The sequence below is a fragment of the Sorex fumeus genome, unplaced genomic scaffold, assembly GCF_029834395.1.
Source record: "Sorex fumeus unplaced genomic scaffold, SorFum_2.1 ptg000128l, whole genome shotgun sequence".
NCBI lineage: Eukaryota > Metazoa > Chordata > Mammalia > Eulipotyphla > Soricidae > Sorex > Sorex fumeus.
The window spans coordinates 10,118,270-10,133,094 of record NW_026606185.1 but is presented as its reverse complement, the minus strand read 5'-3'; the positions used below and the strand labels follow the sequence as shown (position 1 = coordinate 10,133,094).

General features: G+C 39.8%; 1 protein-coding gene across 3 annotated transcripts in view; it reads right to left on the bottom strand.

The window, feature by feature from the left end:
• Window positions 1-14,825, bottom strand: part of DDC (dopa decarboxylase) — a 100,420-nt gene that overhangs the window by 13,163 nt on the left and 72,432 nt on the right. For all 3 annotated transcript variants that reach the window (XM_056137965.1, XM_056137968.1, XM_056137967.1), the window contains exon 10: window positions 5,659-5,735. In XM_056137965.1, coding sequence (XP_055993940.1) covers window positions 5,659-5,735 — 77 coding nt within the window. The remainder of the gene's footprint in view (window positions 1-5,658; window positions 5,736-14,825) is intronic.

Sequence of the window (14,825 nt, the reverse complement as noted above, 5' to 3'; positions counted from 1 at the left end):
GAAAGAGATAGATACAGAATGATCTCCCTCCTGTGTGGAACATAAAGATACACAGCAAGGTGGCAATAAAGGCACAGAGGTACCCTAATGGAAGAACTGACCCACATAATTGAGTTGGGAGATGAAAGGGAGGAGAACTGGGCCTATGGGGGCAGTGGAGGATGTACATCAGCAGTGGGGATGCATCGCTGCAAACCATCAATGGCAATTCTGTAAATCATAGAACCTCAATTGTAAAAGTTTTTAAGTGTCAGAACATTGCAAATAATAATAAACTGCAGATGGTATTTGTTTTCATACTATGAACTCTTACTTTTCTGGCACAGAGGAGACATAAGTGAGCATCTGTTGAATTCCTTACATCTGTTGAATTCTGCATCATCCAGAATTCAGTGAAAGTGGCTGGTTTGCATTTTGAAATCCCCTCATATCCTCATCAGTAAATTCCAGGCTTGTGTGGGGGAAGTACTCTGTGTGAAAAATCTCACACTATGAGGTTTCCACATGGTGACATTGGTTAAGTAACCACGTGGAGTTGCCAAGATAAGCTGCAGCCTGTTTTAGGCATCTGACCCAGTTAACATAATTCAGATAAGATCGTCTGAGGCTTGAATGTGTTTCCCACTACCCAGGTAAGTGGTTTTAGTGTGGCCATAGCAAGCCTTTGCTTGAGCAACTGAATCAGTGGTCTAGTTAAAGCAACCATCCTTCCGAATGACTTTCCACCATAGGTAGCTGCTTTCTCATTATACTTGCAAGAAAATGTAAAGTCTGCCATCTGAATAGATGAAAACAGGCCTCTTCTCCATTAGGATCACGCTATAGAGAGATGGTCAAACACTCAAAGACATTTTGCCAGGTTCAACTTCTGAGTTCCTGAGTGATGCTAAGGGAGAAACCCAGACTCCCCCTGCCAGGGTCAACTGCAGCCAGTGTTCTCTGCTTTCCATCACACAGAATGGAGTCAAACATCAGCACTAGAGTCACCGAAATTAACCTGGCAGTATTCACAGGTAACAAGAGAAACAGGATAACATCATCCAAAACATACTTGGCTTGTAATAGACCTTCAGGGAGAATTTGTTGAAAATGCAGATGACACTGTTAATGAAGACAAATGAACGACCTTTCCTTTCTGGTTTGTACCACTATACTGACAGAGTAACCACTGGTCATACGTGATTATTCAAATTTTATTGAATAGAAATCTTGTTGGAAACTAAGTTCTTAAGTTAGACTGAACATATTTCAAGTGTTCAGGAATAGCATCTGACTTAATGCCAAGTAGGAACAGCACAGAACAGAAAACATTGTAGAAGTTCTAGTAGATAATGCACATAGAAATGTAAATAAAAAGATTCAGACTAAATCATGACCAAACAACATAATTATTGAAAGAGAGCTTCTGTATGGGCTGGCTGGAAAGCTGGGTTTGGTTGGATGCTTCTTTGCATAACTGTTTACTTATTTGTGTGTGTGTGTGTGTGTGTGTGTGTGTGTGTGTGTGTGTGTGTGTGTAGGAAGTGAGGATGTTGGGGATCAGACCAGGCCTCATACGTGTAATACAGATGTACTGACAGTGAGCTATATCCCTGGCCCCAAGAGTTTAGACTTAATATAAATACCAAAGTCCAGAGATGATGGTCTACTGTGGATTATGTAACATATTCTTATACCCAAAAAGTATTTACAATTATACTAAATATATTTGGGATGAGAAGCTTCTACATCTGCAAATGGAAGATAATAAAAAAAAAACCAAGACTGGTAAGAAATACAACAGCATATTAATACTTATGTTTGGATGGCAGGTCATGGAAACTTTTGAACTCATTGTTTAATCTTTACTATTTTCAAAACGTGATGTTTTCATCACTTAATCACTTAACTTCCCGTTAGTCATTGATTTGCTAGAGCAGGCGCCAGTAACGTCTCCATTTGTCCCTGTCGCGTGCTAGTGTAGCCCAATGGCATCTGTTCGCTCTGGGAACATGAAGAGCCTCAAACCGATCGTTCATGATCTTGATGAAGAAGTCTGACCATCTGGTAGGTGGGCGGCCACATGGTCTTTTGACATCTTGTGGGATCCAGTAGGTAACAGCTCTAGTCCAGCAGTCGTCTTTAAATCTCATACGTGACCAGCCCATCTTATTTTTGACACCTTGGCAAACGAGACAGCGTCACTGATTCTTGATCATCGACGGATGTCAGAACTCCGGATTCTTTCTCTCATTTGAGTGAAACGTGATATTCCAAGCATAGCTCTTTCAATTCCTCTTTGGGAGACCCGAATAGCATTTTCATCCTGTTTACGTAGGGCCCAGGTCTCTGAGGCATATGTTAATGCAGGAAGAACAGTGGAATCAAAGAGATGTGCCCGGAGCCGGAGGTTCTTTGTCCTCTTAGCTATTTCTTCAACGTTCTTGAAGGCATTCCAAGCCACTCTCTTCCTCCTGCGCAGCTCGGGTGCCAGGTCATTTGTCATGTTGACTTCTCGACCTAGGTACACATGGCTGTTGCATTTGGAGATGGTCATTCCGTTGAGAGCAAATGGGGCATCAGGAACAAGGCTGTTTCTCATAAACATTGTCTTCATAAGATTCAGCTGTAGTCCTACCTTTCCACACTCACGGTCAAAGTTGGCCAGCATTTGTGCCGCTTGGCTGATGTTTGGTGTTATTAAAACAATGTCATCAGCAAAGCGGAGGTGGTGTAGTTGCCGACCATCTATCTTCACTCCCATTCCTTCCCATTCCGGTCGTCGCATGATGTTCTCGAGGGTGGCACTGAAGAGTTTCGGTGAAATGGTATCACCCTGCCGAACCCCTCTCTTGACATCAATGATTACTTCTTTGTAGAATGGTGAGATCCTGGTAGTGAATCCACAATACAGCTCACAGAGGATCTTGATGTATTGGGCTTGAATGCCCTGATTGGCTAGGGCTTTAATGACCGCTTCCGTCTCAACAGAATCAAAGGCCTTCTTTAAATCAATGAACGTTAAATAGAGCGGCATCTTGAACTCCCGAGAAACCTCAATGAGCTTGGTTATCGTATGGATATGGTCGATGGTGCTGAATCCTTTGCAGAACCCAGCGTGCTCGCATGGTTGTCCTTCATCTAGTGTTCTGCCATTCCTATTTAGGATGACTCGAGCGAACAACTTGTAGATGACAGACAATAGGCAGATTGGGCAATAGTTGCCAATGTCATGGATGTCTCCCTTCTTGAACAGTAGTATGGTCCTGCTGGTTTTCCATTGGGACGGAACCTTGTATTCAGACAGGTAGCGTGTAAAGAGCCGAGCCAGTGTATTGATGAGTACTGATGGCAGGTTCTTCAGGTATTCAGGTCTGACCTTGTCTGGGCCGGGTGCTGTTCATTTCTTTACTGACGAAATGGCGTGTCGGATTTTGGAAGGGAGAATATTGGGAATGACATATCCATCCTGTGGAATTTGGTATGTCGGCAAGTGGACATGGCTATCGAAGAGATTTGAGTAGAAGTCATGGATAATTTTCTCCATTGCCATTCTGGAGGATGTGATGGATCCATCAGGACGTCGGAGGGCAGTCATCTTGGTCTTATAGTTGGCGAAGGACAGGCGGGCGTTACAAATACTTTCCCCGGCTTTTGCCACATCTACCAGCACTTCTGCTCTTCTCTCTTTGAGGTCTTCCTTGATCGCATCTCTGCACTGCTTTGAGAGCTCGGACGTTAGCTTGCGGTTGCCTGAGGCATGCGCCAAACCACGTTGGTGAATAAGCTCAAGAGTTTTCGAAGACAGGTGTTTTTTTGTGGCTATCTCTCTCAGAGTTCCTCACACAATCATGGAGGTGCTGAACCAGTAGAACGTATTCCTCATCAATGTTGTCAACAATGGCATCTTCCCATGTTGCCGCAATAGTGCCAAAGAGCTCCCAGTTGGCGGTCGTTCTGGGAGTTCTCTTTTTAAACTTTGCAGCCCTTTCTCCCCGCTCTGTGAAGTAGAATTTTGCACGAAGGAGACGGTGGTCCGATCCCGTTTGGAATTTTGGGACAACAGAGCAACATCGGTCAGGCAAAACCGTCAATTGAATATGATGTGGTCTATTTCGTTGTGGAATCGTCCACCGGGAGACTCCCATGTTCAACGTTAGATTCTGCCTTCTGGAACTGTGAGTCACCATGAATGGTCTTGGTCGACATGATGTTTTTATAGTGTAATAATATCTGTGTTTTGGTTATTATATGTCACCTGTATCATTACAGAAAGAAATCCTGAGCTTAGGTTTCTGGATGTGGGGAGAGGGGACAATGTCCATTGCCTCATCGTTTCTCACTGCTGCTTCTACTCCAGTCACTATTAAGAAAACAATGCTATTGTCCATACAGGGCCTGATTCCCCATCAATACACTGAGTGTTTATTGCTAAATTTCCCTGAGTTTATGGTTCTGAGGACTTTTATCCAAGGACACAAAATGCAGCCCATTAGAAACTCTGACAGCTTTTCCTTCCCTTCTGGACCACAAGTCTGGGATCAGTACTAGTGGCGTAAGGGCTTGTAGTGAATAAAGTGTGTGTCTCCAAGGTTTGGGGGAGACTGCCCAGCAGGAGGGTAGATGAGGACACAAAAACAGTGCCAGAGAAAGTCTGCTCATCTCACTCTTTTCCATATACACTTAATTTTTATCAGGATCTAAACTGAGCCTCTGGTACAGAGCGTTTAGAGACACTCCAGACTTTATCAGTACAAGGAGATTCTCAGAAACACCTGGTGCCAGCCTCAGGTATGCCTTGGGGCCTGCCCTGAGGGACTAACTAACAGAGGGCCTACAAGGCAGGAGACCTACTACCAGAGAGAATGGCTTGAGGGAAGAGACCTTTAAGACCTTTAACTTTCATTTTTTTTATTAAAACACCATGATTTACATATTCTTAGTTAAGTTCTAGGCACTGTGTTCCAGCACCAATCCCACCACCAGTGTCCCAGGCTCCCTCCCTCCCTCCCCTCCATGACAGACACTTTGTCAGGTTGGGGGCTGTGCTTTGGCTTTCTTGAGGAGACTGCAGACTGGTATCTTCCAGTGAAATCCCTGCTTTTCCCCAGCCCCACCCATCCTCTGCGGGTTCCTGCTGTCCAGACCAGCTGGGAGTGCATAGCCCCCACAGAGGCAGCCCTCTTCTCATCACAGCGCTTCTCAGGCCACCCCAGATCAGTCTGTCCTATCCAACCAGATTTGCAGGCAGGTGCTGAGTAAACCAGAGAGAACGGGTTTCCAAATCATTGACAACCTCATGCAGTTTCTTTCCACACTTCACACATACACCATCTAGTGAGTATATTCGCACTCTATCCCTTTTGTGTTACAGGGATGAACAAAGGGAAATTCTTAGGAAAACACCAGGGAAGGCACAATGGGAGGGACCCTATGCAGGTGGAAACCAGTATGGATGAGTGCCACACAGCCCCTGCACTTCTGGGGAGGGGGTGTCCAAGATTCTACCCTGAGCCCTTCCCGGGGTCACAAGAGGCCTTTCCTTTGGGAGCTGGACACCCAGTCCCTACATGAAGTTTGCCTGCAATAGAACTCTTCTCTAGCTCCCTGACTCTTCAAATGTAGCTCTGATGAGAACAAAAAGGACTCAGAGTGCAAAGAGCAAAACTGATGGCTTACCTGAATCTTGGTGGCTGTGCTTCAAGTAGAGGGGGTCCAGTTTAAAGGCTCCAGTTAAATCTGTTCTCTTTTTCACCCTGATTTGGACAAAAAAGAAGAAAGTTTAATAGGAGGCTGGGAAGAATCCTGAGAGCTTGGGCCTAGCACACTGGCCAAGGCCCTTCCTGACCTCTGTCTTGCATGCACTACCACTGCCACCTCACTGGACAAAGGGTGATATCCAGGACTTGGCAGAACCCTAAGAGATAGTTTGGAGTCTAGAGCTCATGCTTTGAAAGAGGGAGTCCTGGCACCCAAGCATCACCAGGAGTGATCCTTGAGCACCATGCTGGAAGAACCCAGAAAACTACAAGGTGTTATCCTCCCCCCTCAAACAAACCAAATAATTGGTCTTTATCCTGGGTTCCCCTTGGAATAGCACCACTGATTTAAAAAAATGTTTCTCACACGTAATATGATGACGTGCTTTAGTCTAGATAGTTTTAGAATGAGGTTAGGGGCCAGAAAAACGAAGTTGATTAGAATGGTGGGCTTTTGAGCATTCCCTCCTAACCTGGGAGAAAGTAAGGGTGGAAAAGGAGATCGTGTTCACTGCCAGTTACTGATGAATTAATTATATTTATGTGATATAACCTTTATTACAAAACAAAAACAAACACAAAAAACCAAGCCCAGAAAGACAGGGCTCAGAGAGCCGTGGGGTTGTTGAGTATATCAAGGTGCACACCTAGCGGAGAGAATGTGTCCCTCCACATCACTGTCTTGTGCTCCTTCCATTTGCTTCTTTATTTGCATCTTTTAAAGTAAACTGCCAGTACACAAATTGATCCTGGTCAGCAGATTTCAAAGGACTGAAGACTAATGAAGTAGTTAGTGTAAGGAAAGCACTTTCCTAGGCTCTGTGCATTGCTCTAGTGATTACTGTATGTGAAAAAGTTGGAGGAGCATGGGAACCTCTGACTTTATAACTAAGTTGTACAGATCCTTAGAGGGATGTACTGCTTCAAGCGAGGGTTTGATGTGGGGGATTGCACCATTAAGGGACTGTCAGCATTGAACTCTGTTGTGGGACTCCTATGGTATCTGGAGCTGATGAATTAGTGTTGGAAGGATAAATATACATTTCCAGAACTTGTATGCACCTGCCCCAGTAGACACTGCAAGTACATGCATATAAACAAAGGGCATGGTGAGAGGACATATCCTAAGATGTGGATGCTGTCCCCAGAGCTCGGTCCTTTTAACCTGTATGTCACACAGAACATGCAGGATGATAGTTACTCATCACAATTCTGCTCAAACTCTCCTTTGGACTAGAATTTGGAGTCTAGGCAATTATGGTAATTGCCTCTCTGCCTCGTTTGGCAGCATGAACTCTATCTCAAGGCAATTTTGTGGCAAATAGAAAATCCCTGGGGATAAATTAGAAAAGAAATGTCCATCTAACTATAGCTTGAGCTTAAAAGTAAATATAATGTGAAAGGCCCTAAAAGATAAAACTCAGTGAGCATGAAATAAGGAGTCCAGCATATGACTTATTAGTAAGTGTGGAGGGGAAGAGTAGATTTATTTATTTCTTCAAAGAGTTAAAACACAGACAACATCCATGAGCAGTAATAAGTTGTCTTGTATTTTCTCTTTAACATAAAGTTCTTCTGCTTTATAATGGTTGGCACTGATATGTACGTGCAGCCATTTTAGTGCGTCCTGGGTTGATATGAGGAAGAACTGGAGGAATAGTTTTCAGTTTCTCTGTATCTGGACAGCTCTGAACCCAGTCTTAGAGAGAGGGGGGACAAAGAGCAAGTAAAACTTGAAGATATTTATTGCTCTCAGTAAATGAAGTTCCCACTTCACTTCCATCTGACTGTAAGCAATGTCCCTTGAGTCTTTTTTTACACTAAAAATATTATGTAGAATTAATGCTTTGTTAATACTGAACTCATCTGTGACCTGATACAGTTTGGTAGAGTTTACTATTAGAAGAATTTGGATTTTCCTGTTGAGTCAAAATTTAACTATCAGCATACGATCTTTATTAGGTATGTGATTGCTGTGTTTTCTATTTAATTTTGAGTTAATTGTTGTTACACATGTTATGAGATTATTGAGTATGTATTGAGTATGAAAAGTAGTGAATTGAAGGCAATTTGGGGCAAGATGTAATTCAGAGTATTTTCTTACTAGTTTAAAATTTTCTGTTTTATCTGTGGTTATAACATTTTTCTGTTTCTGATAGAGTTCACCTAGGCCTTTTAAAATTCTGTCCAAGTTTCAATAGATCATCTATTTTATTAGGTAGTTTAAGGACCAACATCTGACTGTATTAATAGATTCTGCTTGCCTCTCTTTTCTATTGCATTACTATATCTTCATATTTGTTCCTTCCCATATAGCCTTGGGAAGTCTATTTTGTTGCTATTTTCAAGCTTACTTTAGCTCATTCTGTTCTGTGGTATGTCTTTCTATTGCAGTCTTCTCTCTACTGCTTTACTCTGCACAGTTTCTGTTGCAGCTTTATATTTAGTTAGTTCTTGGTACTTCTAATATTTTTTGATATTTCTAATATTTAAATACTTTCAGTAATACTTTCCAAGTTGACCTTGAGCTCCAGTGGATCCATGGAAGTCTGTTTTCAATATTCAAATACTAGTTATATTTTCCTTGTAAAGTTTGATACTATAAAGAGAAAGACTATTAAGCCTGGCAAACAAATGGTTCTATATGCATGGATATGTAAACTCTCTTGTTCTCCCCCTCTCCATATCAGACACTGGGATTTATAGTAAGAACAATCTCTCTGTATCAACAGACATTTTCCTGGGGATAACACTGAAGGAGGAGGAAGGGGTGTTCAGTGTTATGTTGAAAGCATGACTTTTTAAGTCTTCTTTTAAAATCATTTGCAATGCTTCCTGTGGCTCTCTAATTGAGTTCATACCACCTCTAGGTGCTACCAGCAGCAAGTATGGATTTCAACTACTAAAAAGTACAAAGACAAAGTGAAAAAAACAGACACATGGAAAATTGTGCATTAATACTTTAAAATAAGTCACAGAATAAAGCCTTATCACAATCAGAGTGATATTTCAATCGAGTCTTTTTATAATTACAATGATTAGGAATATTCCAACGTAGTGCGATTTTTTTAAAGGAGAGGAAATGTAACAGAAGTATACAAAAATCTGTAAAACTATTTAAGATAGAATTTTTTTTATTTGAAAAAACCAGTCTTCTTTTTTAAAGATAGATATAGCTTATTCTTGGTGTATGACAGACTTGCAACTTTCTTTAGAGAATATCAGTTATTAAAGAGACATTTGGATCTGAGAAAATGGATTAAGTCTACATATAAAAGATAAATATCAAATGCACAATGAAAAGCTTATAAAAAGAATAATGAAATCATTATGAGATATTTTATGTGCTTGTAATAATTGCAAATTTTAGAAACTTCAATTATCTTCTCCATTTCAATATTGAGATAATATAACCAATTATGGACTAACCATTTGGTAAAATTTCATTAAGCTAAAAGATGCGCTTCTTATGTTAAGAAATAGAAAAACAGTCAGTGAAGGGAATCCTTAAAATCCATTTATACTTTGTATCCAATAGTCGACTATTTTGGGATCATTCATATAACTGCAATAAATCCTGACTAACAAAATGTATATTTTTGAGTCCATGGATATTCATAATAGTGTAAAATAACCTCTGAGTTGGTTCTCAGATTTCTTCTTTTCCACTATCCCATAGACATACCAGAAACCAAGCAGGACCACAAACACTTAGCACACATACAGATCTATGGGTAGAGAAGCAGTCTCCTTGCAAACAAGAGGAGAATGCTATGGTTTATCCGTTCATATTATTCAGGCTGTTAGGTTATACTCTTCTGGGCAAAAAACTCAGGATTTTTTTAACATTCAACTTATGGAAAATATGGAATTAGTTGCAATTTAGATAAAAGTGGAAATAGAATTGAAGCTTGATTTAAGACAACAACAACAAAAACATGCTCTGGTTTCTTGTGTATTTATATGGAACAATTCCCATGTATATTTCTAAATTTATTCTTTCATTTGCATATATGTTTAGAAGATAAATATGGCTTTAGGTGTATGCATTCTCAGTCTGCATCATATGAGATTTGTGATTCTATACCTGGCTATTTTTACACCGTACTAATTTTTAAAACTTTGCTCTTGTTGCTATTGAATGTTGAATCTGTGGTACTGGTATGGGTAGTGTCCATAGGAAAATCCACGAAACATCTCATTATCCAGCTACCTTCTCCATAAAATCACATGTCAGTAAAGTTATCATGTGATATGACATATGAGAAAGTAAATGCTACCTAACATCAGAAACACAGTATGAAGTATATGAAAGTGTATATCAGTTGATACATAGAAAGCTTTTACTAGATCCAAGTTCCACGCATGATAAGAACCCTCAACAAAATAGAAGAGGAAGGACGTTCCTCAAGATAGTAATGGTCATCTATTATAAATACATATTGTGATTCATTCTTAATGGTGAAACCGAAAGTATTTCTTGGATATCAGACTCAAGACAAGGATGTACTCATATGCAATATGCATTCTTTATGCACTCTTTCCACTTTATGCAATATAGTATTGGAAGTCCTACCAACAGAAATTAGGCAAGATGAAGAACTCAAAAATATATAAATTAGAAAAGAATAAGTCAAGCTAACACTATTTGAAGAAGGTATGATAATGTACATACAACACCCTAAATAGTTCCCTAACAGGCTCCTAGAAACAATGACCCAGTACAGAAAAATGACCGGCTACAGAGTCAACATACAAAAATGCATTGCATTCTATATGCAAATAATGAACTAGAGGAGAAAGCAATCAAAGGGTCTCTTTTATTTAAAATACTGTCCAAAACATCAAGTACCAGAGATTCAATTCAGCAAAAGATGTAAGACATCTATATTTCAAAAACTATGTCATTTAAGAAATAGAAGAAAATGGAAAATTATAGATGTTCATGAACTAGAAGTTCATATGTCAAAATGACAATTCTACCTAGATTATTATATAGATTCAAAGCAATCCCCATCCAAATTCAGATAACAATCTTTAAGTATTTAGAATAGTCGGTAACAAATTTTGCATGGAATCATAAGACACCCCAAATAACCAACACCATACTGAGAAATGAGAAATTGGGAAATATCTCTTTATCTTACTTGAAACTACACCAGAAAGGTGTACTGATCAAAACATCATGGTACTGGAATAAGGATAAGATCTCTTGTGTGCTGAAAGTAGATAATGGACCAAATATGATAAGTATCTCAGTATTTGTATTGCAAATCATAATGCCAAAAAGAAGAGAGAGAGTATGGGGAATATTGTCTGCCATGGAGGCAGGGGGAGGGTGGGAAAGGGGGGGTAAACAGGGGATATTGGTGGTGGGGAATGTGCAATGGTGGAGGGGTGGGTGTTTGGTCATTGTATGATTGTAACCCAAACTTGAAAGCTTGTAATTCTCTCACGGAGATTCAATAAAATTTAAAAAAGAAAACAGCAACAAAAAGGATAAGATCTCTGACCAGTTGGCTAGCATTGAATACCCAAAGACAAATCCCAGGTCTATGGCCAACTAATTTTCACTGGGGAGCTGGGTACATAAAGTGGAGTGAAGATAACCTCTTCAACTAATGGTGCTGGGAAAACTGGATAATCAAATTTTTTTTAAATGAAGAAACTTAATTCATATCACACATCTTCCACAAAAGTCAACTCAAAGTGTATCAAAAGCCTTGAAATTAGACCAGAATCTATAAAGTACATTGATGAAAGTAGTGGCAAAATGCCCATAGATTTGGATCTCAAAGATATTTTCAGTGATAGGCTTCTATTGGCAAAGGCAACAAAATCAAAAATAAATAACTGGAACTACATCATATTAAAAAGGGATTTTTGGTTAAAAAAAAACCACAATCTAAAACTAAAAGACATCCAATTGATTGGGAAAAATATTTGCACTGAACACATCAAATAAAGGGTTATATCCAAGAGATATAAAGAATCTTTAAGAAAAGATTAAGTACAATAAAAAGAAAAAACTATCAAAATGTGTGAAGATAAATGGACAATAAGGCACATGAAAAAGTCCTTATCATCACTTATCAAGGAAATCCAAATCAAGACAATAATGACTTATCATTTCACAACACAGTGTATATAAAAACAAACAAAAACTACTGAACAATCTGTGCCGGCAGGGATGTAATAAAAAATGGAGCTCTCATTCATTTCTGGTGGGAATGTTGTCTGTATTTTCCCATATGGAAAGCAATATGGAGATTTCTGAGTAAAGGTAGAGTTGCCATATGACCCAGAAATTCCATTTCTTGGTATCTACTCCCCAGAACACAAAAACATTCATTCAAAAGGATATATTAACACCATTTTTTTATTGCAACACTTAGCACAGTAGATAGTCTATGGAATCAATCTAGACAGGTGAGTATATAATAAAGATCCTGTATATATACACAATGGAATGCTATGAAGCTGCAAGAAAGGATGAAATTATGCAATTTGTTGCAACTCAGGTGGAAATAGAAAATATGTTAAGCAAAGTAAGTCAGAAGAAAGACAAGCACTGGATAGTCTAACTTATCCGTGGTATCTAAAAGAATAGGTACCTAATAGAAAAGCAGGACAAGGGAGTGGAAGGAAAATACCTAAATTATCCCAGTCCTTTGATTATATAACTGAGAACAAGGAAAGAAATAACCAGAATTACTGATGAGCAGCTAAAATCACTCAAGGAACCAGGTGCTCATACCAGTCTGACTCAAGGATTTTGTCTGAGGCCAGCAAGCCTATGCAGTGTCGCAAAACAAAACAGGTCTTGTGCAGGCCTGCTCACATCTACCAACTGTGGACAATATAATGGCCTAAAACTATTAATTCATTAGAAAGATATACATATGCTGTGGGTGGAGATGTATGTATAAAGTTTCATGTACAAGTGGATTCTTAAAACAAATCTCAATTGACAAGTACCACCCATACCGAGCGATCTTTTAGAAACTTTCAGTTTTGAATTTGTGGCAGGGCACTGCCTTAGGTTGATAGCTCAGGCCCTCACCTCATGCAGCCTCTGGAAAATGCCACTTCACATGAAAGGCTTTACTGAATCTTGATGTTGCCAATAAGGATAAGACAACAGATGCATGGACCAATGGAGACATCTCCTGGCACTTCTGCTCTGTCTTTCACCTCCTGTGTCCCCACTGGAGGGAACACTACCTCACATCATAGATTCAAATCTGCACTAATTCTCAAGCTTACTTTATATTTTACATATTGGAGATGCTGTGCCATGTCTGGGACTCCTAGAAAGCAAAGACACAGCATCAGTTCTCAGTTCCATGGAATTAAAAATCAAACAGTTTCCAATTAATCATAACACTTCATCCAGTCATTGTTCTCATCTAGATGGCTATTTCCTCACCATCAACCCTGAGTGGCTACTCCTGTTCTGGATTCTGGACAGAGAAATGCAGGCCTAGAGCACAAGAAGGTATTCTATGAGCAGAACTAAAGGTGTCCCTGCAAAATAAGAAAGCAACAAATTCTCTGATATAAAACAATGAAGAAAAAATAGGCAAGGGATATTTGAGTATGAAAAGTATAAGCAAAAGAAAAAATATAATTAAAATAATTAAATGAACAAATAATGTCAACAATAAAGATTATAGAGCATGGGAGATAGAACCTAAGCTAGAGTGCATATACATGACCCCAGTTCAATCCCCAGCACCCTGAGCATTCTTGAGTATAGCCTTTGAGGCCTATAAGTACTGAGAACTACAAGTTGTGAATCCAGTCATCTGTAAGCACTATTTGGATGGTGTGGTGGTCCTCAGCACTCCATTCTCAGACCTTAGCACTGAAGTGCCAGCTCATTTGGCCAAGAATTGCTGGGGATGGCTCATGGATCCTCTGGGGACAGCTATGGAGTGCATCTGACTCCCAAGCAAAGTAAGCAAAAGTATAGGGTTCTCAATAAGCTGATCTAATTTAAGTACCTACATACATATTTTCCTTATGACTTTAGCTAGTCTTTGTTTTTTACAAAACATGTGATGCTTAAATATTTTTAAAATTCTTTTGCTTTGTTTGGGGTCACATCCAATGATTCTCAAGGCTTACTTCTAACCCTGTGCTCACGGATTACTCCTGGCAAGTTTGGTGTACCATATATGGCATCAGGGACTGAACCCTGGTCAGCTGCATATATGATAAGTGCCTTATCTGCTGTACTTTCTCTGGCCCCATATTCTTCCAAATTGTTATGATCACTACTACAAGTAATTTAAATTATCTTGAAATTCCTATATTGAAGTTCTAATTCAAAACCTTAAAAAGTGGCTATATTTAGAGAGTGTCTTTAACTAGGTCATAAGTTAAAATGGGGTCCTATGTTTGATACCTAACCCAACAAAATTTATGAACTGATTGGAAAAGTAGATGACAACATGGGCAGACACAGAGATGACAGCTTCAGAGAAGACAGTCACCAGCAGACAAAGGAAAGAGACTTCAAAACAAATCAGCCTTGAAGGACACCTTGATGCAAGGCTGTAAACCCATCCTAATTCTACTTTTCCTCCATCTCTTCCATACATTACCTGCCCTTTAGCATGTTTTCCTTACAGGTTGGTTCTAGAGCTAAACACAGGATGCCCGGAAAACTTCTCTGAGACAGGTCTAGCAGCCTGGTTTTGTCACATCTCCGAAATGTCTTGTTACAGCCTCAGTCACACCTTTGTGGAGTCACGTGAGGGTTCCTGAAAGGCTACAATCTGCCTGCATCCCCAACAGATTTGAGATAGCAAGTTTTTCCTTAGCCCTATTCATTGGCTTTTTCTGGATAAAGAACTAGAGGTTACATTTGGTTACATTCATCCTCATCTTCTCTTCATATTCTATTCTAGATCAGTGCCTATATTACTCTGAGCACCTGAAAGCTTCCACTTGCATCTGGAAGGGGAGACAGCAATGTGGGTGTCCTCCATGCAGATGTGCTTTGGGGTAATGACTCGCATTACATAAAGGGAGTCTGAATAGACAGTGACCATTACCTCTAACATTCTCACTCACTGGGGG